This window comes from Ursus arctos, chromosome X, assembly GCF_023065955.2.
Source record: "Ursus arctos isolate Adak ecotype North America chromosome X, UrsArc2.0, whole genome shotgun sequence".
Taxonomy (NCBI): domain Eukaryota; kingdom Metazoa; phylum Chordata; class Mammalia; order Carnivora; family Ursidae; genus Ursus; species Ursus arctos.
The window spans coordinates 73,909,975-73,932,953 of NC_079873.1; the positions used below are offsets into that span (position 1 = coordinate 73,909,975).

The window sequence follows — 22,979 nt, forward strand, 5'->3', positions numbered from 1 at the left end:
ACCAGAGTACTGTGATTTTTTCCCTTAAATGTGTATCAGTTCTCTTATATAATATGTAATCAAAGAGCCTTTAAATTTAAAATCTTCCTTAAAATATTTATTTTATACTTTACTTTTCTTAAAAATTACTAATTAAAGCATGCCTGTCATTTAAAATGTTTTGAGTAAAGATCAGAACACTCTCATATGTTTGCTTGAAGCCAGGAAAAAAGTCTATGTGTATTTTTCAACTGAAGTAAGTAGATAAATAAGATTTGTTGGGAAAGTTTCTCCCTACATATAACTCAAGAGAGTATACTGAGCTTAAAAGGTTATTTATGGAGTACAAGGAAGGCAGCTATAAAAAAAGAACTTGATAGCTATAATTTAATTTTTAGTGTTATAATTCAAATTCAGCAATTCAGTAGCAGATGTAAAAAATGAAATGAAAGGAAAAAAATTAAAGTGCCACCAGACTGACTAATCAGTCATTGAAAATGCCTGTAGTAGGAATTTACTCAGAAAATGTTTGCTCTGTCATTAAAGATTCCCTAATTTATATTAGTGAACTAAATAATGGCAGGCACAAAAATAGAGCCTGAGTCTGAGACGATGTAGGGGACAAGCATTTCTAACCCACTCTGGTATTTTAACGTTCTTAGTTAGGACTCTAGGTACTCTATATCTCCCCCCAGCTCCAGTAAAAATATTTCGGTCTCTCTCTTGCCTCCCTCCCCCCCAAACCCACTACTCACATTCTGTCTCTCCTTCCCTCCTTCCCTCTTTCTCTCTCTTTCTCTCTCTCAGTATTAGAAGTAATGGAGTCTAAGACCTAATTATTTTTTTTAAGGTTTTATTTTTTTGACAGAGAGCACAGCAGGGGGAGCAGCAGGCAGAGGGAGAGGGAGAAGCAGGCTTTCTGCTGAGCTGGGAGCCCAATGTGGGGCTCAATCCCAGGACCCTGGGATCTTGACCTGAGCAGAAAGCAGACACTTAACCAACTGAGCCACCCAGGCACCCCAGCTAGGAACTAATTAAATTGTTAAATAATCAACATTGGTTCACAGCTTCTTAAGACTGAAGCAAATGTACTTAAGGCAAATAATCAGGCAAACAAACGCATGTTAATTCTAATGCTCAAAAAAAAAAAAAAAAAAAAAAAAAAGCGCCTGTTATGTTTTATACAAGTCTAGAAAGCCAAAATAACTAACTTATAAATGTCACCAGAGGAATACAGACTACCACACAGGTTTTAATTTCCAGAAATATTTTTTAAATTTGGTACTTGCTAATGTCTCTAACAAGTCGGGTGTTCATTAGTATAATTGTCACCGGTTCCCAGACCTAAAATTCCATGTACCCTGTAAAACCTACAAACAGGGAACACAATCTATATTTAGTTCTTTTGATTAGAAAGGTAACTAATACTATATTAAATCAGACCATAGTGTGTTAGCAGCTAGGAAATAACTGCTTTTTTGTTGTTGTTGCTATTCAGATTATATCTAAACTGTTGTTTAATTCTTGATGGCACATATATAGTAGGAATTTTTCTGCCAGAAGGTAGGGAAAAGAGGGAAGAATGGTGGAATATGAAATGAATATTTATATATCACCTATATACCAGGTATAATGATAGAAACTTTAGCAAAACATTTTAATTTAACAACTACACTTTAGGGAAGGTATTATTATCTTCATTTTGCAAATTAGGAAATGAAGACCCAGAGAGAATAAGAGACTGGCTCAAGATAACCTAACTAGTATTTAATATGGCAGAGATTAGAACCTAAGTGGATCTGACTCCTAAGACCGTGCCTATCCCCTAATTTAAGTGACATGGTATGTACCAGTGGGCACAGATTCATTCCAACTTTCTGGCCTTCTAGTTCCTAGAGACATTGCTTTACATTTATAATTTCCTGATGAGATATCATTGGGCTCATATCATAGCCCTGCTTGAGCATAGTACATACCTCATAGAGTTTTTGTATGGATTAGATGAGTTAATACATAAAACTAGTTAGAATAATGTCTACACATATTAAGTACTCACTAAATGGTAGTTATTACTTAAGAGTTCAAGTAATAACTAACCCTTATACATTAGGAAGACTAGTTGTAGGAACTTGGGTATTTATAGCCTGGGCAGATTGAGAAGATGCAAGTGACCAGGTCAGGGTCAGGAGATTGAGCCCCGCGTTAGGCTCTGTGCTCAGCTCGGAGTCTGCCTGAGTTTCTCTCTCCCTCTCTCTCCCCCTCCTGCTCATGCTTGTGCTCTGTCTCTCTCTCTCTCTCTCTCTCTAAAATAAATAAATCTTTAAAAAAGATGCAAGTGATGCCTTTCCCATAAAATAAGGAATTGACACCTTTCCTGTAAAATAAGGAATAAACTTAATCAGTGTTGCTATGAGGCAACATGAGGACTAATTGGTAAGAGTTCAGGTAGGCTGATTTTGATTATAAGTAAACAAAATTTTTTCTAATTATATCAACTGTCTAGGGAATAAGCCACTTGGGTGTAGTGAATCCTCTGTTCTGTATCTAATTTATATACCACTGTAGATCCACTGAGCACCCCTTCTAGGCAACCCCCCACCTCCAAGCCTGGGCCATTTGTCTTGCTCCCCATCTAAAATGGGAAGTTAACATTCTTGAAAACAGAATTTTACTAATGAGAGAATAGAAAATGAGAAGGCACCACCAGGTGAACTTTAACTAACTCTTCCAAATTACTGTTGTTTCATTTATCCTATCTAGAGACCAGGTCTGATTACATGATTGTAGGGCCTAGTGAAAACTGAAAATGCAGGGACCCATTTAAAATAAGAATTTCAAAATGGTGACAGGAAAGCATTAAACAAAGTGTAGGGCGGGCCCTTCTAAGCATGGAGTGATTGCATAGGTCACATGCCCATGAAGTTGGCCCTGATAGAGACAACCTGGGACTCTAAGCAACCACCTGTAATTTTTGTAAAGCTATGGCCAGTTCAGTAACTTACTCTCTTGTATTAACTTTCTTCCCTTTTCCTTCATGCCCATTTCCCTCTGATTATACCCCACCTTCACCCCTAATAAGGCAAGCTTTGTCTTCGGTCCTATTTTCTAAGAATGTAGACTATGACACTGTATAACCTGAGTTTTTAAAATTTGAGAGGCTGGTCCAAATCCCGTTTAGTGTCACTTCTAAGTCTAAGATACCATAATTCCATAGATTGAAGGATATACATTTTAAATAATTGTATTGTTCATTTAATGCAACCATGAAATTGTATCTGAGCTAGAATCCTTGGATTAGTACATCTCCAATATTTTATTTTATTTTGTTTAGACATATTACTAATTTATTAGAGCGAAAGACAAAGGAGCCTAACAAAGGTATCCCTTCCTTCTCTTCCTTATCCCAGTTCCTTACTTTCCTGTTTATCTAAGCATCTCCTGCAATCCCAGCCACCTTTACATATTATTAGACATACTTCAACTTCCTGCTTCTTTTTCATACTCACTAGTAATTGATATGATAACTTCCAATCATTATGATTGTGTCTAACCTCTGTATGCACATTCATTTGCAGAAGTAGGCATAAATTTGACATATGAGTGAAATCATATGGTATTTGTCTTTCTCTGATAGACTTATTTCACTTAGCATAATACTCCCTAGCTCCATTCATGTTGTTGCAAATGGCAAGATTTCATTCTTTTTATGATTAATATTCTGTGTGTGTGTGTGTGCGTGTATCTTTTTGCTTCTCGAATCTAAGGTTAGAGTGTTAGGGTTATGGCCAGAGTTAGGGTTAGGGCCAGAAAACAAAACAAATAAGCAAAGAGGAAAAAAGAAAGAAACAAGACTCTTAACTATAGAGAACAAACTGATGATCACTAGAGGGGAGGTGGGTGGGGTGATGGGTTAAACAGGTGATGGGGATTAAGGGGTGCACTTGTGCTGAAAAGCACCAGGTGTTTTATCGAAGTGTGGAATGACTATGTTGTACACCTGAAAATAATATTACGCTGTATGTTAGCTAACCGGAATTTAGACAAAAGCTTATTTAAAAAAAGAAACTGAAAAAAAGCACAAATTTAAATCTGAACCAGAACTTTTTGAGATAGGCATAATCATCCAACATTTATTGAGTATTATGTATGACAAATACAGAGTGGAAAGCGAAGTATTGGATACAGATCTTACCATTATGTAGCTTGAGATTTTATAATGGAGGCTCTGTGTTTATGCGGACAAAACAAAAATTATTATCAAAGTGGAAGGTGATATGTGGAAGATCACTTGAACACACAAAAGTGCCTATAAATGGTAGAGAATCTGGACTAGAATTCTGGAGGGACTTATGGAGGATTTAGGATTTGACATATGAAATTGAGGAGGACAGATGTCTGGCAAATACTGCTTTATTCAGAATTCAACTTGATTAAAAAATACTGTCTCTTGTTATTTGAGATATCTAGACTTTTGTGTGCATAGAACTCGATTAGGCTATTTTTATTGAGCAATCAGATGAATCATTGTCACCATCCCATTTTTACTACTGGAATTACTATTTCTTCTAGTGGTGGGATTACTATTGTGACCTAAACCTGGCCTTTGGGCACATTTTGTTTATTATAGAACGTTATCATGAGTTTATTTCTTTTATGTAACCTAAATGACATAACTAACTTGTGAACTTCCTACCTTCAATTTTTCAATCAAGCACATGGGGAAGAACAAACCTTTTGAATAATTACTGAAACTCTACTGGAAAAATGCAAGTGAAAAAAATTTAGTTTTAAAGTAAGAGAAAATAATTTCCTCCACAGCAAACTCATCCTTTAAATAAAGCAAGCAAGGAAATTTTTGGCAAGACAAACCTCAGACTTCTCTGATAAAGAATAATTTCCAAGCTTGTCAGAGCTAAACAAGTAGAACTTAATTGGAAAGAGTTATTTGAATTGACAGATTAATGAAAAAAATTGTCTTTAGTGTTGGTGTTTGATTTTCAGTCTCTTGAACTTCCATGTATATTTAAGGCAAATTTCTCCTTCTTGAGTTATAAAGGTGTGGGTGTCAATGTGATGATTTTGTATCAGAAGAGTTTGGCTCAAATTTGCCCGAAGGTTGATTTTGTCAGTCTCTTGAATTTTTCATTGCAATTCTGATATGCCTCTGAATGAGATCAAAATTTACTTAAAAAAAAATTGTAATATTACCCTTTTTCTGTTTCACAGTCCTTTAATGAAAAGAACACTGTTTCAGAGCCTGGATTTAAAAACGAATGTCACAGTCTAACCTATTAAATTCTAATACTTAACCTTGTCTTTTCAGCTAGAACTCTGCCAAATGTATTGATATTGATAGAAGTGTCTTCATTTATAATTGGCAGTCATTCAGTAATAGAATATCTATAAAATAGTACACGTTTAAAAACTAACACTGTGAAGAGAGGGCATCATAAGAGATCTGGAAAATGTGCATGTACTTAGGAGCAGTTTGAATACAATACTTAAAATTATTGGTTGTCAATGAGGAGAGAAAAAAGTACAGACAATGTTAGGGGTAAAGCAACTAATGATAGTGTTTGAGAGCACCCTGAAGCTTTGTGGGTATGTATGTGCATGTGTATTCTCTGGAGTTTGCTCTAAATTCCCTTTATGTATCAACAGTAATTTTTCACATCTCTATGCATACGAAAAGTTAAGACAAGAACTTTTATCATAGATGTTGGTTTATAAAAATCAGGATATTTCAACAAAAGAAAAATACTTGAACCCTTTTTATAATTTACCTTTATATCATTTATATAGCCAAGAACATGCATCAATAAAGTAAGATCTCTTTGAACCTTGGTTTCTCTTTAATCTTCAAATTAGATTTTAAAGAATGAAACATTAGGAATTCCATCAATAAATTTAAATAGAAATGGCTTCATTTGAACTAATGGCTGAATAAAATGGTGACATTCTCATATTAAACATGATGATTTGGTGTATTATATTACACATTTTCACTTATTTCATGGAGAGTAGAATTTTTATGAGCAGTAATTCAGAAAAATGTGAGTTGACTTCATGGAACTATTCTGCACATTAGAAAATACTTTAAATGATACTGTTTTCTTTTAGTTGTTTTTTGGAATATTTGGTAAACTACTCTAAACACTTTGCACATTGTTCTTTAGTTTCAGCTCAAATTCTCAAGAGCAACCTTACAGCAATGGAACAACAAATTATTAATCTGGAACGTGACATCAAGAAATTCCCCGAAACAGAAAATCAACATGATAAGTTTGTGGAGAAGATGACAATATCCTTTATTTAAGCATTTTATTTATTAGTTTCCCCCTCTCTCTCTCTCTTTCTCTGCCACTGTGTGTGTGTGTGTGTGTGTGTGTGTGTGTGTGCACGCGCACCTGTGTATTTACTGTGTGGTTGGTTCTAAACTTACCAGTCTACCTACTCAGGCTGTCTGGGTGAATTTGTGTATGGGCTGTTTTTATATCAGTAGCATAAATTTTAGTTCACAGTGTTTGGAACCAGGTAAAGTAGGCAAGGAAACAATTATGTGAGAAAAAATGCCATGTCTCAGAGAAGCATTTCATTTGAAGGCCCACCAGATATGCAAGGTAAGTAAGTCTTACAAGGCTTGATTAGACCCAGAACAAAACAAAGAATCCTCTTATGTAACCAATTGTTTAAAGGAAATGATCACCATAAGAGTTTTTGGTCAGAGACTTTTTTTTCCTCTTTGCCTGTGTACAGGCATTTCCTGAGGGCACACATGCATATTCAAGGGCAATCAGAGGATGACTACTATCGGGAGACTGAAAAGATTGGGAAGGATAGGTAAAATGGATGCCTGGATGGATGGATAGATGAATTGATCAGTAGATTATGTGTTTAAATAAATTGTGGTAGCTATCTATATAACATAAAGCATTTCCTTCTAAATAGATCTTTTTAAACCCCTGTTTTATGTATAGTATATTCATACAAAATACAGAAATATATGAAAGAAGAATTTGAGAAATAGCATTTAGCTTGAATTATTTAAAGTTAAATCTGCCATCTAAAGATAACCTACATTAGAGCTTTTCTTTTTTTTTTTCTATTTTGGTTTTCAAAAGTTAAAGTCATATCCTCCTCCTGTAGGTTTAAATAAATATCTTGAACTGCTGATTGATCACCATTTTATATCTCTATAGGGAATAAATACTATAAATTCTTTATCTGATAATAAGTAAATTCTTTCAACAACCGTATAGCAGTCACCTTGTTTCAAGGTTAAATCTATTGCCTTTTTCTTCTGTAGTATGCTTACTTTCCTGCCAAACTTAGAAATTATGGTACTGAACTCAAATTACTTGAGAATGGCAATTTAGATTTATGTGAAAAATAGTTTTCCATTCTAAGGCTTGGATTCATGAATTAATACTGTGTTTTATGTGGTCCGTTAGTGATGCTGAGTACTTTAATAAATAGGAATACTGGAAACATAAGTTTGTGGGTTACTGGAGGCAGGAAATCCTCAAAAATAACCTTGAGTTATATAACTTCCCACATCTGGATCCTTAATGTGAAGATTTGACTTTATTGCTGATTAGATTTTTCTTACAAGCATGTCATATTGTCCTGTGGCTGGGAACAACACCACCTACATCTTTTGGCTTTTGATTTTGGTTCTTGCCTCATATATTTGAATTTAATTCCTTATCCTCTTGTTCTTTTTAACATTTTCTTCTTCGATTGGCTTGTGGCCACACAACAGCTTGCAACATTGAGGAGGCTTTGTTGCTCATTTAGAAAAAAAAAGTAATTTCAAACCCTCATGAACTTGGCCTAGACTCTTTATTTTATTTCTGTCTTTATGCAGGTAATTAAGCACTTTAAAATGAAAATCCAGAGCCTTCTGTATCTGTATTTTACAGATGAATGGTTATTCTTCATTTAAGTGGCACTAAAGTGTGACTGTTTGTCCACAAGGGGATTGCAAACTATATTAAAATGTATGGGGCTCTTACTTTGCATATCATATTTTTTTTTGAAAAACAAAATAAAATATACAGCAATTTATTTTAGGTAAAAAGTTTAGAATATTGAGTTGAGTTGGTTAAAAACTCCAAGTTAATCAGTTACAATGATAGAACTGTTGCTCAAATTATTCTTGCTTTGGAAGACTCCATAGGCACCCATCGAGAGTTTTAATCTTCTAGAAAATTACAAACAAAATACATGATCTTCATATGTATTTATGTGACATGAATTCTGGTGCCTAATTAGTATTTTTCTACTCTTCTGGCAATTCCATAAGAGAAGAGTATTTTAAAGTGGAATGCTTGATTATGTTTTTAAAATTAGAACCACGATTCTATTTTTTATCCAGGATTCTTTGTAGTGGATGATTTTTCTGATGTTTCTGTCCCCTGCCAATAATTTGTTTTGACTGAGGTCACTAAACTTTAAACTGAGTAACTACAGGCACAAGAGCACCAGTGCTATAGTTAGCAACAGTGTCATGATGGCCAGAGACCAACTGAATATGCAGGTTGAATCTTCACCAAATCTCCAGGTTGAGCTAAGTTCCACAGCACCTTATGTTCACCCTCACTCTTTCACAATATTGATTGAACACTTAAAATGTGCTAGGCATTGCCAGACCATGAAAATATAATAGTGCACAAGATGGAAAACTTGACCTCAGGCCACTGACAGTCTGGCATTTACATGCTTCTCTGTCTTGCTGTCTCCATGGTCAAGATCAATCGTATCTGGCCTGTTAATTTCTCTATGCCCATCATAATATGTAGCACGTAGCAACATGTATGCACTCAGTAGGTACATATTGAATCACAGAATATAGCTAGAGACAATGAAGACCATATAGTCGCAACTCCTACTTTTAATTAGCACTTCAGAAGGGATAATGTTAAACAGTGGTAGGCTGTGCTTGTGGTTATTAAATTTTTCTTCATATAAATCTTCTCAGGGGGTTGCCTGGGTGACTCAGTTGGTTAAGTGCCTGCCTTCGACTCAGGTCATGATCCCAGGGTCCTGGAACCTGTTTCTCCCTCTGCCTGCCGCTCCCCCTGCTGTTTTCTGTCTTTCTCTCTCTCTCTCTGACAAATAAATAAATAAAATCTTTTTAAAAAAATCTTCTCAGGAACTTAAATAACATTAAATCACCTTTTTAGAGCATGCATATAAAATATAATCAGATTTATAAGGGATAATACAGACCTTTTTAAAGGAAATGTCAAAAAAAAAAATTGACCAGAGAGGTTAAAAAAAAGAATAAAACCTCTCCTATGAATGGATTGGCTCAGGCTATTTCCTGCATCCTGAAAAATAACCAGTGGCTTTAGAAGGAACCTTATCACTTCTGTCTCCCTTTCTCTATCCAAAATTGGTTGCTTGTTCTGACTCAAAAAAAAATAGATGGAAGGAGTAAGCAAAACTAATTTTACAAGATTACGAAACAGGGAGAAATGGGGGGAAATTGTCTTATAAATCATAGTAAGATTAAGTGGGGAAGTTATAGGATCAAAGGGGATGATCTATAATGGATATAATAGCACTATATATATAGAAATGCACATTGTTCAAAATCTAAATAACCATGTGGGGAAGTTATTGCTATTATCCTGATTTTTTTTAAAAAGCAAAGTTCTTGGTATTCTTCATGTGCTTATGCTCATAATATGTTGGAAGTTTTAGTTCAATTGTGCCATGAATTAAAATAGAATCTATATTTTTTATAGTAAGTTTAAAAATGGTAATATTCACTCTTATTTATTGTTCCTCTGTATTAGACATTGCCTAATTTTACATACTTGAAAAGATGTTATTTATTAAATGAGGAGTGTTTTCCATATCTGATGCTAAAATTATGCCTGTTTCATTGTAGATAACTTCAACAAACTCATGAAGTTATTTGTAATAGCCCTGTAATTTTTAATTCATTAATTTCTAGAGGTTTCTCTTTTTCTCTTTTACGATTATTAGGAATTGTGTATTCTATGTCTTTTGGCTCCTGTTGCAAATAATGGTGGGGTGAGGTTCAGAATCACACCTGAAATCACATTTTCAAAGTTTTGAAAAATAGCTCATACTAAGAGGGAACACTTTGAATGGACTGCTAACCAAGCCTTAGGCCTGTTCTCTGACTTGACATTGCAGAAGAGTTTTTCTTTCCTTTTTTTAAATCAAAGCATCACTTTTACTTACTGCTCCTTGCTTTTTCCGACAGGAAAGAACACCATTCTTAAAAGAGGGCTTCTTAGACTTTTAAATATGTGTTGTGATTTATTCTTAACATCTTAAACTGTCTAAAAAGCACATTAACCACAATGTTGACCTTACTGCTTATATCCTGTTGACAAATTTCTTACCACATTTACTCACATAGATTTTGTCAATGGCAGGGCTGTCTGTTGCCCAAAATCAGCTTAGCTTTTTGATTGACTGCTGGCTAAATCATTTCAGCAACTGGCGGACAGGAAGTGACTCAGCAGCAGGAGCACCTTTAACACACTCACAAAAAGAGCTGACAGAATGTTAATGACATTAACACCCTGTCAATTACCACCTCCTGGGATTTCTTCATAGTAGGAAGGAAAGTCTTTTGAAGTGGTTAAAAATCAAGTTACTGAGGAAGCACACTGTCCTTATCAGACAATTCAAAACAGATTTGGGGTCTCCACTGCACTTCAATTATGTTAAAGTTTATTCCACTTTCTTTAGTAAGATAATTTTTTTAAAGATGAAAAAAACCACAGTTATTATTCACCCACAGTAACATTTGAAAACATGCCAGTAACAGGTTTTAGTGAGATAATGATTCACACTTTGTAATGTAAATGCCATGTAATCAACAAAACAAAAAGGAATGTCAAAAGCCAAGTCCTCCACACTTTTTTTTTATATGGATATAGTAACCCAGGCCATTTTCTAGCTCCTGAAGAAAAATGGAGAACTTTAAGACTAAACTGGAGGGAATTTCACTGGCTCTGACTTATCTCATTACCTTCAATTGCCTGCCGGTCTCAAACTCAGAAAATTAGGAAGTTCAAAGGAACAAAGCAAAACTTTTTTATGAGACTGCTCAGGGAGATAGGGTCCAGGACTAAATAAATAAACAAACGGACATGGTCAGTAATGCAGATAATGCATACATTGAAAAGCAAATTGTTTTAGAAAACCACATAGGGAAAATACTGCTTTTTTAAAAAGGAAGATTGTTACCATTCTTTGAGATACACACCCTTCATAATAGTGTTAAGTCTTTTATTTTAATGAGATAGAAAGTATAATCAAATATAATAATAAAAATAAAGGTGAATAGTAATAATAGCAAACTGTTTAGTGAATGTCATATGCCTGTCACAGTGCTGGCAATACACACACACACACACACACACACACACACACTCATACACAAATAATCTCAAGTAATGTCCAAAGCAATCCTATGAGGTAGGTATTATTATTAACACCACTTTAAATATGTGAAGATTGAGTCTACAGAGGTTCAAAGATTGAACCGCATGTGTGAGATCACAAACATAATAAGTCTAGTTAATGAGAGCCAGGATTCAAGTCTTGATTTTTCATGCTCCAAGCGTTGTGCTCATAACCAGGGTATTGTATAGCCCCGGGAATCAGAAAACTTCATAAATCTGAGATGAATTCCACATTAGTTCACTGTGAAACTGTTTATTGTTTCCTTTCCAGTCTCCTTCAAATGGGAGAAATTTTATTTCTGAAAGGTTTGTAAACCAGGTTAAAAATTAGCTGCTCACTTATACCATCTCCTCTAGAAAGCCTTCCTTAATTGTTGCAATCAAAAACGATTTCCCTATCCCTGCGTTCTCATAATATTGTAATACTTTGATTATTATACTTGCAGGCTTACTTATACTCTGCTTATATGCATATCTGTTTTGCACACTGGGTTATAAAGTCTTTTGAGATATAGATTCTTACTCATTTTGAGTACTCTACAATAAGCTTTTTTTTTTTTTTTTTTTAACAGTGCTTTGTAGAAAGTTATCTTAATAAATGTTCTGGCAAGCAAATAGAAAGCATTAGCTTCTTATCCTGGCATGACTTCAGTTTGACAAAAGAAAGGAGTCTAAATTGTCTCCAATATTATTTCTTTGTTATGTTTTGATTTAAAATGAGGGTAATTAAGAATTATCTCTTAAACTCTTAGAAATCACATTCTAAGAAACTGAACGGAGATATTTTTTTAGGATCAGTCAGGACAAAAATTTTCTATTAGAACAGTCTTGATGGGGCGCCTGGGTGGCTCAGTCGTTAAGCGTCTGCCTTGGCTCAGGGCGTAATCCTGGCATTCTGGGATCGAGCCCCACATCAGGCTCCTCTGCTGGGAGCCTGCTTCTTCCTCTCCCACTCCCCCTGCTTGTGTTCTCTCTCTCGCTGGCTGTCTCTCTCTCTGTCAAATAAATAAATAAAATCTAAAAAAAAAGAACAGTCTTGCTTCTTTGAACTTCAGCCCAAAATTACCTAGACTATGAGCTATCTATTTCAAACTTTGTTTAGGAAGTTGATAGACATTGGTTCATGATGATAATGGTGAGAAAAGAATATACTGCTCAGTTAAAGGGTGTATAAACCCTTTTAGGCCACTAGAGACTCATCTGGGAAACCATCTTTTCAGAACATAAAACGGGATATAATTTGTCTGGAAGAGTTAATGTACCCCCCCAACCTGACAAATTCTCGTTATTCCCACCAGAAGCTAAGTTTTAAGAGATTAAAAGCTTTTCTATAGGATTTATTCATATTGAGCAGAAATGATATTTTTTGAAAAAGCTTGAAAAAATAAATAACCCAATATAGTTATGTTTTTTGGATATGCATTGTACTAAAAAACATGTGACATATACAAATATCTGTACATAGATACAGATATGATTTAAAGCCATTTTGGTATTTACAGGAGCATGAATTTGGTATCATAGCAATGAATCTATGAATTCGTTTCCTCTTGCTTTGATTTAAAATTTACTAAAACTTTATTTTCATTTATGAAGGGCATGTATGGTGTGTTGAATATGCACACTTTATAGACAATGATAGTGATATTAGTATAACTTTTCAAGTAATATACTTTTGTATTAAACTCTCAATCATGTACTATTTTTATAATGTAGAAAAATATATCAGTATCTTTACCTATAATAGAAATCTCTTTACTTATTTCTCATTAGGATCAGTTTGAGATAGAGTTTATGAAAATTATAGCAAGTAAACTTAGCTTTTCATTGAATATTTCCAGCTCTTTTCTTCTGGTTTTAAACTTCAACATAGGAGGTAAATTAGCCTTATAACATGACAACTAAAAAACATGCAAGAAAAAAAAAAAAAACGAAACAAGTCAATGTGTTTAGTAATCATGTGATGATACTCTCCTTTGTGTTACAAAGGTAAAAGAGGGGGGCGCCTGGGTGGCACAGCGGTTAAGCATCTGCCTTCGGCTCAGGGCGTGATCCCAGCGTTCTGGGATCGAGCCGCACATCAGGCTCCTCCACTTTGAGCCTGCTTCTTCCTCTCCTACTCCCCCTGCTTGTGTTCCCTCTCTCGCTGGCTGTCTCTATCTCTGTCGAATAAATAAATAAAATCTTAAAAAAAAAACAAAAACAAAGGTAAAAGAGGATAATAACCAATTACATTGTTCCAATTCATTAGTGAACTTAAAAATGTAAAGAAATACATAACCAACATCACTGAAATTATCCAATTGCATTTTGGTGAGAATGGAAGACCAATAAAGGATTAACAAAATTATAGAAAAGCTTTCCAAAATCATCAGTGAGAAGGGGAGTATGACCTAGACACCAGTTGATGTTGTTTGGGTAAAAAAGTCATGAGTAACAGTTGAAAATGGTTCTGAGGGGTGAAAATATCAACCCCTCTTTACCTCATCAAAAGCAAACATTGGGTAAATATCTTTTTCATGGCTACTAAGGCATTATCAAATTTGTGCACAGAAAAGCTGTTCAATTACTGATCTCTACATTCTTTTATCATGGGACTGACTTGAAACCTAAAGAGATCCTATTTTATTTTACACACTGTTGAGAAATACTGTCCACTTTCTTTGCCCCATATATTATAAGAGTACTTTCAAATTTTAATGTTCTATACAAATACAAAGCATTTTCATTAATCCATTTGAATTAAAAGATATTTTGACTGAGTAGCAATAGACCTAAGTTCTAGTCATAGTCTTTGCAAACTTAGGAAAAATGTTCTGTTTTCCAGTTTATAAAACTGAAACAATAATAATTGCCTTGCCTACCTCACATACGTTGTTATTAGGACTAGGTGTAATAATGACTTTGAAAATGCTTTGTAAAATAGAAAAAGCATACATAAGGTATAATGTATCATTCTGCCCTAAACCTCACAAATGGGAAATAAAGTATTCCCCCCCAAGGAAAATCTTTATCAACAAATATGGTCTGCTTTTGTTTAACTTCATTTTATCTGCTTTTTAAAAAAATCTAAGTTCTAAATTTGCTTTTTTAGAACAACTGAAGAGTAGGACATTCTTTAAAATGTACTGAATGACTGTGGAGCAAGTAGTATGCTTATGCTTCACTAATCCAAGGGTATCCAGAATTTAAGTATTAAATAAATCTCTACGTTTTTCACTTTGGTAGAAGAGAGAAAGAAATAGCAAATGGAATTTGAAGATACTTGCATACTCCATGAAAGATGATACATTAAATGCTAGGGCATCTATCAAGTAAGACTAAAGTGCATTTCTTGCTTTCAAGAAGGAATGTAGTCAGAGGTAATAAAATCGATAGCAGTAAGATGGCAACAAACAATAAAAGATGATATCATCTTTTTTTTTTTTAATTTTACAATAGCATTTTCAATATCCCTTCTCTTCTTTTTAGTCAGTGAGACAGCACTTTGGCTTTGACTGCACTTGGGAATTAACATGGTAACTTCATTATTTTGTTGGAAATGTGTTCTCAACCCAAGCAAGAGATTCAAAGTTAAGTATGGAAATGCGTTCCAAAGCCAGACGGAAATTACTTCTACATTATCCTTTGTTTTGCATTAACTATCTCCTTAGCATAGACAATTAAGAACTGGCTTTGCCAACAATTTTCCTAGGTTTAAAAATAAGTTTCTTTGCATGTGTTTATCAGTGAGCATATATTAAGCAGCTACTGCAGAACCTAGCAGTAGAGTAGATACCACTGAACTCAAGCATAGAAATGAAGTACAAAATATTCTCTCTGCTCTAAAGAAGCTTAACATTTGGTTAAGAGCACATAGATGAGAAGTTACTAAAAGCTTAGTGTTTGATAAAGTTTAGTTGTGTGGCATCGGTTATAAGTGCACTGAAAGTTAACCAAGTAGAGGAAGTTGTTTGGAGCAGCTTCACGGAGGAGATAAGATTCAACTCCTGCTGATGTGTTAAGTTCTCTGTGTGCAGAAGTTTACTGTGTTGGTTTTGTAGTAATCATCTTTTGTACTCCAGTTGCCTGGCACCTACTAGGGCTCAATATATCTGAATGAATAATATATGATTTGCTCTCTGCTAATATTTTACTTCAAGGATGTTGGAGTATTTTATAGAGGTGGTAGTTAAAAATACTACATTCTCTCATAGATCGTCCAAAATGTGATGCTGTTTGTCTTTGAAATTCATTTAATATCTTTATTTAAGTAAACTCTCCAAAAGCCCTACCCATTATGTCTTATTAGATAAATATTAAAATGATTTTGCTTTCTAGGAACTCACCCAAACTAGACTGTATTCTAGGATTCGGCTGAAGGAGGATCTAAATTTACGATTCAAAGGGCTCAACTACATATTATAGACCTTTTTGTATTTACAAACAGTATTTATTACTGAACTTTATTTTCTTCAGTGATTCCCATATAATTCAATTAAATAGCTTAAATTCACAGTGTATGTTAAAAAATAATTAATTGGGGCTCCTGGTGGCACAGTTGGTTAAGTGTCCAACTCTTGGTTTCACCTCAGGTCATGATCTCAGGGTCATGAGAGCGAGCCCCACGTCAGGTTCCAGGCTCAGCCTGGATTTGCTTGAGATTCTCTCTCCCTCTCCATCTGCCCCTCCTTCTCGTGCTCTGTCTCTCTCTCTCTCTCTCTCTCTAAAATAAATAAATAAATCTTTAAAAATATTAATTATTTATAGGCACTGAGATACTATGTGATGCAGCATATGTGATAGGTTATCTAACATTTCCATCTAAAATTTCAGATATAAATACATTATTGACACAGTTTGCTCTCTGCTTTATATTGTATCTCCTTTTTTGCCTACACATATATTTAGTCATTCTTTTAATGCCCAGATATGCCTTGTGAATAAAGCATTTGTATACTGTGAGGTATACAAAATTGAATAAAACTTGGACTTTTCATATCAGAAACATACAAGTTTGTAAACCAAATCAACAGTACACTCAATTGATTATAAGACGATATGGGTATGAGGTAATATCTCATTGTGGTTTTGATTTGTATTTCCCTGATGATGAGTGATGCTGAGCATTTTTTCATGTGTCTGTTAGCCATTTGTATGTCTTTGGAGAAATGTCTGTTCTTGTTTTCTGCCCATTTCTTGACTGGATTTTTTTGTTTTTTGGGTGTTGAGTTTGGTAAGTTCTTTATAGATATTGAATACTAGCCCTTTATCTGATATGTCATTTGCAAATATCTTCTCCCATGGGTTGCGTTTTAGTTTTGTTGTTTCCTTTGCTGTGCAGAAGCCTTTTATCTTGATGAAGTTCCAATAGTTCATTTTTGCTTTTCTTTTTCTTGCCTCTGCAGACTTATCTAGTACAAAGTTGCTGCAGCTGAGGTCAGAATGGTTAAAATTAAGAACACAAGAAACAACAGATGTTGGCGAGGATGTGGAGAAAGGGGGACCCTCTTAAACTGTTGGTGGGAAATGCAAACTGGTGCAGCCACTCTGGAAAACAGTATGGAGGCTCCTCAAAAAGTTAAAAATAGAACTACCCTATGACCCAGTAATTGCACTGCTAGGTATTTACCCAAAGGATATAAAAATACTGATTTGAAGGGGCACATGCAGCCCAAAAGCAGCAATGTCCACAATAGCCAAAGTGTAGAAAGATCCCAGGTGTCCATCAGCTGATGAATGGATAAAGAAGAAATATATATATACATATACATATATATATATATATATATATATATATATATATATATATATATATAATGTAATATTACCCAGCCATAAAAAAGAATGAAATCTTGGGGTGCCTGGGTGGCACAGTCAGTGAAGCATCCAAATCTTGATTTCGGCTCAGGTCATGATCTCAGGAGACTGAGCCATGGGTGGGCCTCCACACTTAGTGGGGGATCAGCTTGAGATTCTTTCTCTCTACCACTCCCTCTGCCCCTCACCCCATTTGTGCACACTCTCTCTTTCTCGTGAATAAATAATTCCTTTTTAAAAGAATGAAATCTTGCCATTTGCAGTGATGTGAATACAACTAGAGTGTATCATGCTAAGCGAAATAAGTTAATCAGAGAAAGACAAATACCATATGATTTCACTCATATGTGGAATTTAAGAAACAGAACTGATGAACATAGGGGAAGAGAAGGAAAAATAAAATAAGATAAAAACAGGGAGGCAAACCTTAATAGATGGTTAACTCTAGGGAACAAACTGAGGGTTGCTAGAGGGAAAGTGGGTGGGGCATGGGGTAATTGGGTGATGGGCATTAAAGAGGGCATTTATTGTAATGAGCACGGGGTGTTATATTCAACTGATGAATCGCTAAATTCGACCCCTGAAACTAATAATACACTATATGTTAACTAACTTAAATTTAAATAAAATCTTAAAAAACAACAATATGGGTATGACTAATGCAATGTACATAATGGAAAACTTATTCTATATAAGGCCTTTGGTCTACATAGAGTGTTCACAAAATCATCTTAGTAATTTAGAGCAGTGGAAGATCACTTCTGACTGAAAACTTGGGGGAAGATTTTATGGAAGTTACAGATCAGACGTAAGCGAAGACTCAGTCATTAAAGATTTAAAAATGTGTTGAAAGAACATCAACTAGGCCTGTTTGGCTGTGAGAATTGAGAGTTATTACTACTAAAGGGAGTAAAAACTCAGATTCCAAAAGTTCAAGAATACTCTTTAGAATCTAAGGAGTTTGAACAGTATATGGTGGGTTATAAAGAGCTGAAAGGCAAATAACTCTCGTTGTTCTTTTTCTCTGTTTCCAACCACTATGCGGTATTTGCCCAAATGGGGTGATACTTGCCACCTGCCAACTACTGATTCAACTAAGGAAATAAATCAGAATTGTTTCCAGTATGAAAAAGGTCCGTGTGTGCATGCATGCATGTGTCTGATGGGGAAGGTAGATATATTTTTTTTTACCTTCAATTATGCATTTAACTGTCCTATAGTTTGGATTTGTAATACAATAATAACTTATACTTCTATAGTATTTTATAGTTTAAAAAGCTGTTTTATCTTAATTGTGTCTCCTCTGAAGTATTACACAGCAAAAGCTATCATATTAAGTTTTGCACCTAGTTGATGTTTTTGAGGGTTCATTCATTCCACAAATATTTTTTTTAGTGGTTCTCACTATATGCCAAGCATTGTGCTAGGTACTTGAAATACAGTGGCAAGCAAAATAGAAATGACATAATGCTTACCCTTGGGGAGTTTTTACTCTGGTGAAAGAGATAGGTATTAACTCCACAAGCAACCATGGCAGGTGACATAGAAAAGAATTGTATCACCATGCCAAGCCATAACCTAGTTAAGGAAGGCTCTCTTGAGAAGGTAACGCTTGAGCTGAGATTTGAAGGATGGATAAGATTTCAGGGAAGGGGTGAAGATGAATCGTTCTGTCTGTTCATCTGCAGGCGTTAAGAATGTTTGACAGTTTGCTAATTTGATGATTTAATTAGCTACAATTTCAGGGTCATGAGATAGAGCCCCACATAGGGCTCCATGCTCAGTGGGAAGTCTGCTTGAAATTCTCTCTCTCTCTCTCTTCCCCTCTGCCCCTCCCCACCTCTAAAATAAAATAAATAAATCTTTAAAAAAATAAAGTTGGAGAGTTAGAAAACTCTGAAATTGAACCAAATACTGAGGACATTTTATGTTTCAAAAATTCTGTTAAATTTTCCCCCCAAAGTTGCTTTTACTATTGGCTAGGGATTGAATGTCAGTATTTTTGAAAAGCTATCTCAGATTCAGTTGAAAACCTAAAGCTCTATGAACCTTGTGGGAACTTGAATTTTTCAGCTGAAGAGGTTCGAATAGATTTAGCTATCCAACCAAACTTTCACATCACCAGAAATTTGCCCATTGCTCATTTACATAGAGCTTAACTACAGTGGTTTCCTTTTTCAACATTTACTTTTTATTTTTACAGCTTAATCAAGAGCTATAAAAACACTAGGTTAGTCTTTTCAAATAAAAATGAAGTACAGCTGCTCAATGGGTTAGTCTTACAGAAGAAACCCTGCTGCCTACAAGAAGTTTAGGTGTTAAAATGATTTTTTTTTAATACCAAAAGATCTAGTTTTGGATAGCAAGGTCATATCTTTGAATTGCAGGTTTATAAAAACCTGGCAGTTCTTTTGATTTGCAGTGTGTGCGTGTGTGTGTGTGCTGAGGTTAACATTACTGATATATTAAAGGAAGATTTCTGTAATTTTACTAACTCAGTCATGCTACATATGGGACATATTCCCTCACTATTTGTTTTTCTGATCCTATTATATTGTTATTTATGTTTTTATAACATAAATGCCAAGATATGGTTAGGTTAATAATACTAATATTGATCCAAAACTCTATTTTCCTCTCCTGTAAGTCATTGCTTTACATTTAAATCTTAATGTTATTGAGAATCAAGTGTTTTAATACTTACTGCCTTTAGAGGAAATAAAAGTATCAGCTTTCAATAAGTTAGTCTAAACCTAGAAATTCAGGAAAATGCAATACTTCCAAGTTATGCAAATAAATACATTTAAGTACAAAGGAATTATATTAGGTGATCTTGAATATCCCTTTCAGCTCTAAAAAGTTCTTATATTCCAAATCCAGTGTAGTATACCTTTCCTTGTTCCACTCAAACATCAAATGCATGTATAAATGTTGAATTAATTTTCCCCCTGCTATTCATTGCACTAGTATTGATAATATAGTACCATAATGTTATTCTTACTGGTGACAAATTTATTCATTCAGCAAATATTTATAAAAAGACCTACTATGTGCCAGGCCTTGTTTTTGTTTTTCACTGAGGAGTCAGTGATAAAATCTATCTATCTATCTATCTATCATCTATCTATCTATCTATGTATCTATCTATCTTTGGGCATATATTCCAGTGCAGTAGACAATCAAATAACAAATTTGTAGTATAATACCAGAACACGATAAGTGATAAGAAAAATAACGATGGGCAAAATGATTAAAAATGATAGTGAAGCTTTTTTTTTTTTTTAAAGATAAATTGGTCAGGGAGGAACCCTTCTGAGGGAATGACATTTAAACAAAGATTTGAATCAATGAGAGAATGATTTGTTTGAATAATTGAAGGGAAAGCTTTCTCCACAGAAGGTACCACTAGTGCAAAGGCTCTGAGGCGTGAACGTGAGCATGGGAGTATGCAAAGAATTGCAACAAGACCAGTGTGGCTAGTTTAAAGTGAGAGAGGAAGAAAATAGGAAGGAGAAAGAGTAGTGAAGGTGAAATCATGGAAGACTTTGTTGTATGATGGAAAGCCATTTGACGACTGAAAAGAGGAGAATGGCAGTTACATAGATGAGGAAGACTGAAGGAAGAGGAAGAGAGATTGTGGCAGTGGTGAATCAAGACTTCGGTTTCAGATCTGTTAAGTTTGAGACGCTGTTAGGCATCCAAGTGGAGAGATGTAGAGCCTAGAATATTTGACTGAACTCTAGGGAAAGATCCAAACTAGAGATAAATATTTAGGAGCCATCAGCATGTAGATGCTATTTAAAGCCTTTAGATTAGGTAAGATTACCCAGAGGGTGTAAACAGAAGAGAGGTCCAAGGACTAAGGTCTAGGTTACTCCAACATTTAGAAGTTAGGAGAATGAGAAGAAGTTTAACAAAAGAGGTGGGATACCAAAGGTACAGCTCGAGTAATAGGAGGAAACCAGAAAATTGTACTGTCCTGGCAGCCAAGTGACAAAAATGAAGAAGGATCCCTTTGACTAGACTCATTTATTCTATGTGTTGATTAAGAGGTATTATTGTGGCTTTGTTAAATTAACATTTATTAAGTAGAGCCAGTTCAACAAAGGACCACAAGAAAAGTTTATTACCCACAAGTCCTAGAGGAAGGACAAGCAGGCCTCAAGGGGTCACATGGGGGAGGTCAAGGTAGGGTAAAAAGCAAAGAAAGCTACAGGACTTGGGGCACATGCCTTTATTAGAGTAAATGGGTGGAGTGCTTTGGGGTTCCTGGGCTAAGGCCAGATTGGTCAATTTAAACCTGCATTTTGGTCAGCTCCACATGGGTCTTATCTAAGGGACGCACAAGGGAAAGGCCCTGGAAGGTAGAGGACACTTGCTCAGACAGGCTGCTGGGGAAATCTTACCAGGAACTTAAATTTACTTGTGACTCTGTGGGCTTCTATCTAAGTTGTGCTCTTTAGGAGGGACTAATGTCAGTTCAAGGCCCCTGCAGCCACTTTGCCATACAAAATGGATGCTGAGGCAGCGATATCATGAAGTAGTTTAGCTAAATTCTCGACAGGCATTATGTATAAGGCATTGAGCACAGCAGAGAGGAACTAGTGACTTCAGAACACTCTAAGTATTTTATTGACAAGATGTAGACTCATATCATACATTTCTTCTTTTATTTTGCTATTCAGATAGTGCACACAGAGAATTATGTTAGATTTTTTTTCTTCTGTTGCAGCTGACTCTATATTTCTAGATCAATCAAAATGTCCCCATTAAGTTTTCAGCTAGATCACAAATAAGTGCCATGAGCCATTCATTTCATGTTTTTAGAATCCTTTGCATTAAAGGCTGTGAAATGCTTTGAACAAGTATTCAGTGAAATCTCAATTATCTGGAATTCCAGTAGCATACATTCCTTTATAGATAGCCAAGATTTCCATGTTTGAGCATTAACCATTTGAATGCTGGAATCATACCCTTTTATTTTGGGGGTTAGGGGGAGGGAAATATTGTTCCGAGGTCCATTATTATATTGAGCACCAGCTGTATGCTAGGCATTTTATTAGGCACAGTAACTAGACCTCATCTGCCTCCATAAACAGAATGTTTCATCTGTAATTTAACTATATTTTAATGATCTTGGGTTATCAATTCCTATGAAGTGCTTTAGAAATATTTGTCCTGGTACTACAGTATTATATTTCTCCATCCTATCTTAAGTCTGAAAACTTTCATTATTTGCTTTAACAGTGTCACATTGGTGTTCATGAGACACAGATGATTGCCCCTGTGTGTGTATACATGTACATATGACTGTGTCTTTCTTAACTTTCAGTTGCTCTATGTGCATCTGTGTCTCACAGAAACACACATATACAGGCAAACACACAGAACACATCACACATTTTAAAGGCACTTTATTGAAACAAAAGTGGCTGTTCATTCCCTGTCTACACATTTGCACATGCCTTTGAAGCCATCAGAACAACCTGGTCAGGTGTTTAATCAGTCCTTGTACACATTTCAGAGGAGTCCCATGGCTGCAAGGACTACCTTACTGTTGGTCCTCCTCACCTCCCACCCTCCAGGAATTCAGGGATAGTCAATCTTCTGTCTCTAGAAATGGCTTTACTCTCTGGAATCAATGTATACTACCCAAGTTATTGCTCTTAATTTCTTCAAGTGTTATTCTACCATTATTTTCGTTCTAGTTCCTCATTGATCCAGATCAGTACAGAGTGAGAACATCAA

General features: G+C 35.1%; 1 protein-coding gene across 7 annotated transcripts in view; it reads left to right on the forward strand.

The window, feature by feature from the left end:
- The window catches only part of DIAPH2 (diaphanous related formin 2), a 992,113-nt gene that overhangs the window by 667,120 nt on the left and 302,014 nt on the right, over positions 1–22,979 (forward strand). For all 7 annotated transcript variants that reach the window (XM_026483534.4, XM_057313012.1, XM_026483533.4 and 4 more), the window contains one exon: positions 6,156–6,280. In XM_026483534.4, the coding sequence (XP_026339319.2) occupies positions 6,156–6,280 (125 nt within the window). The remainder of the gene's footprint in view (positions 1–6,155; positions 6,281–22,979) is intronic.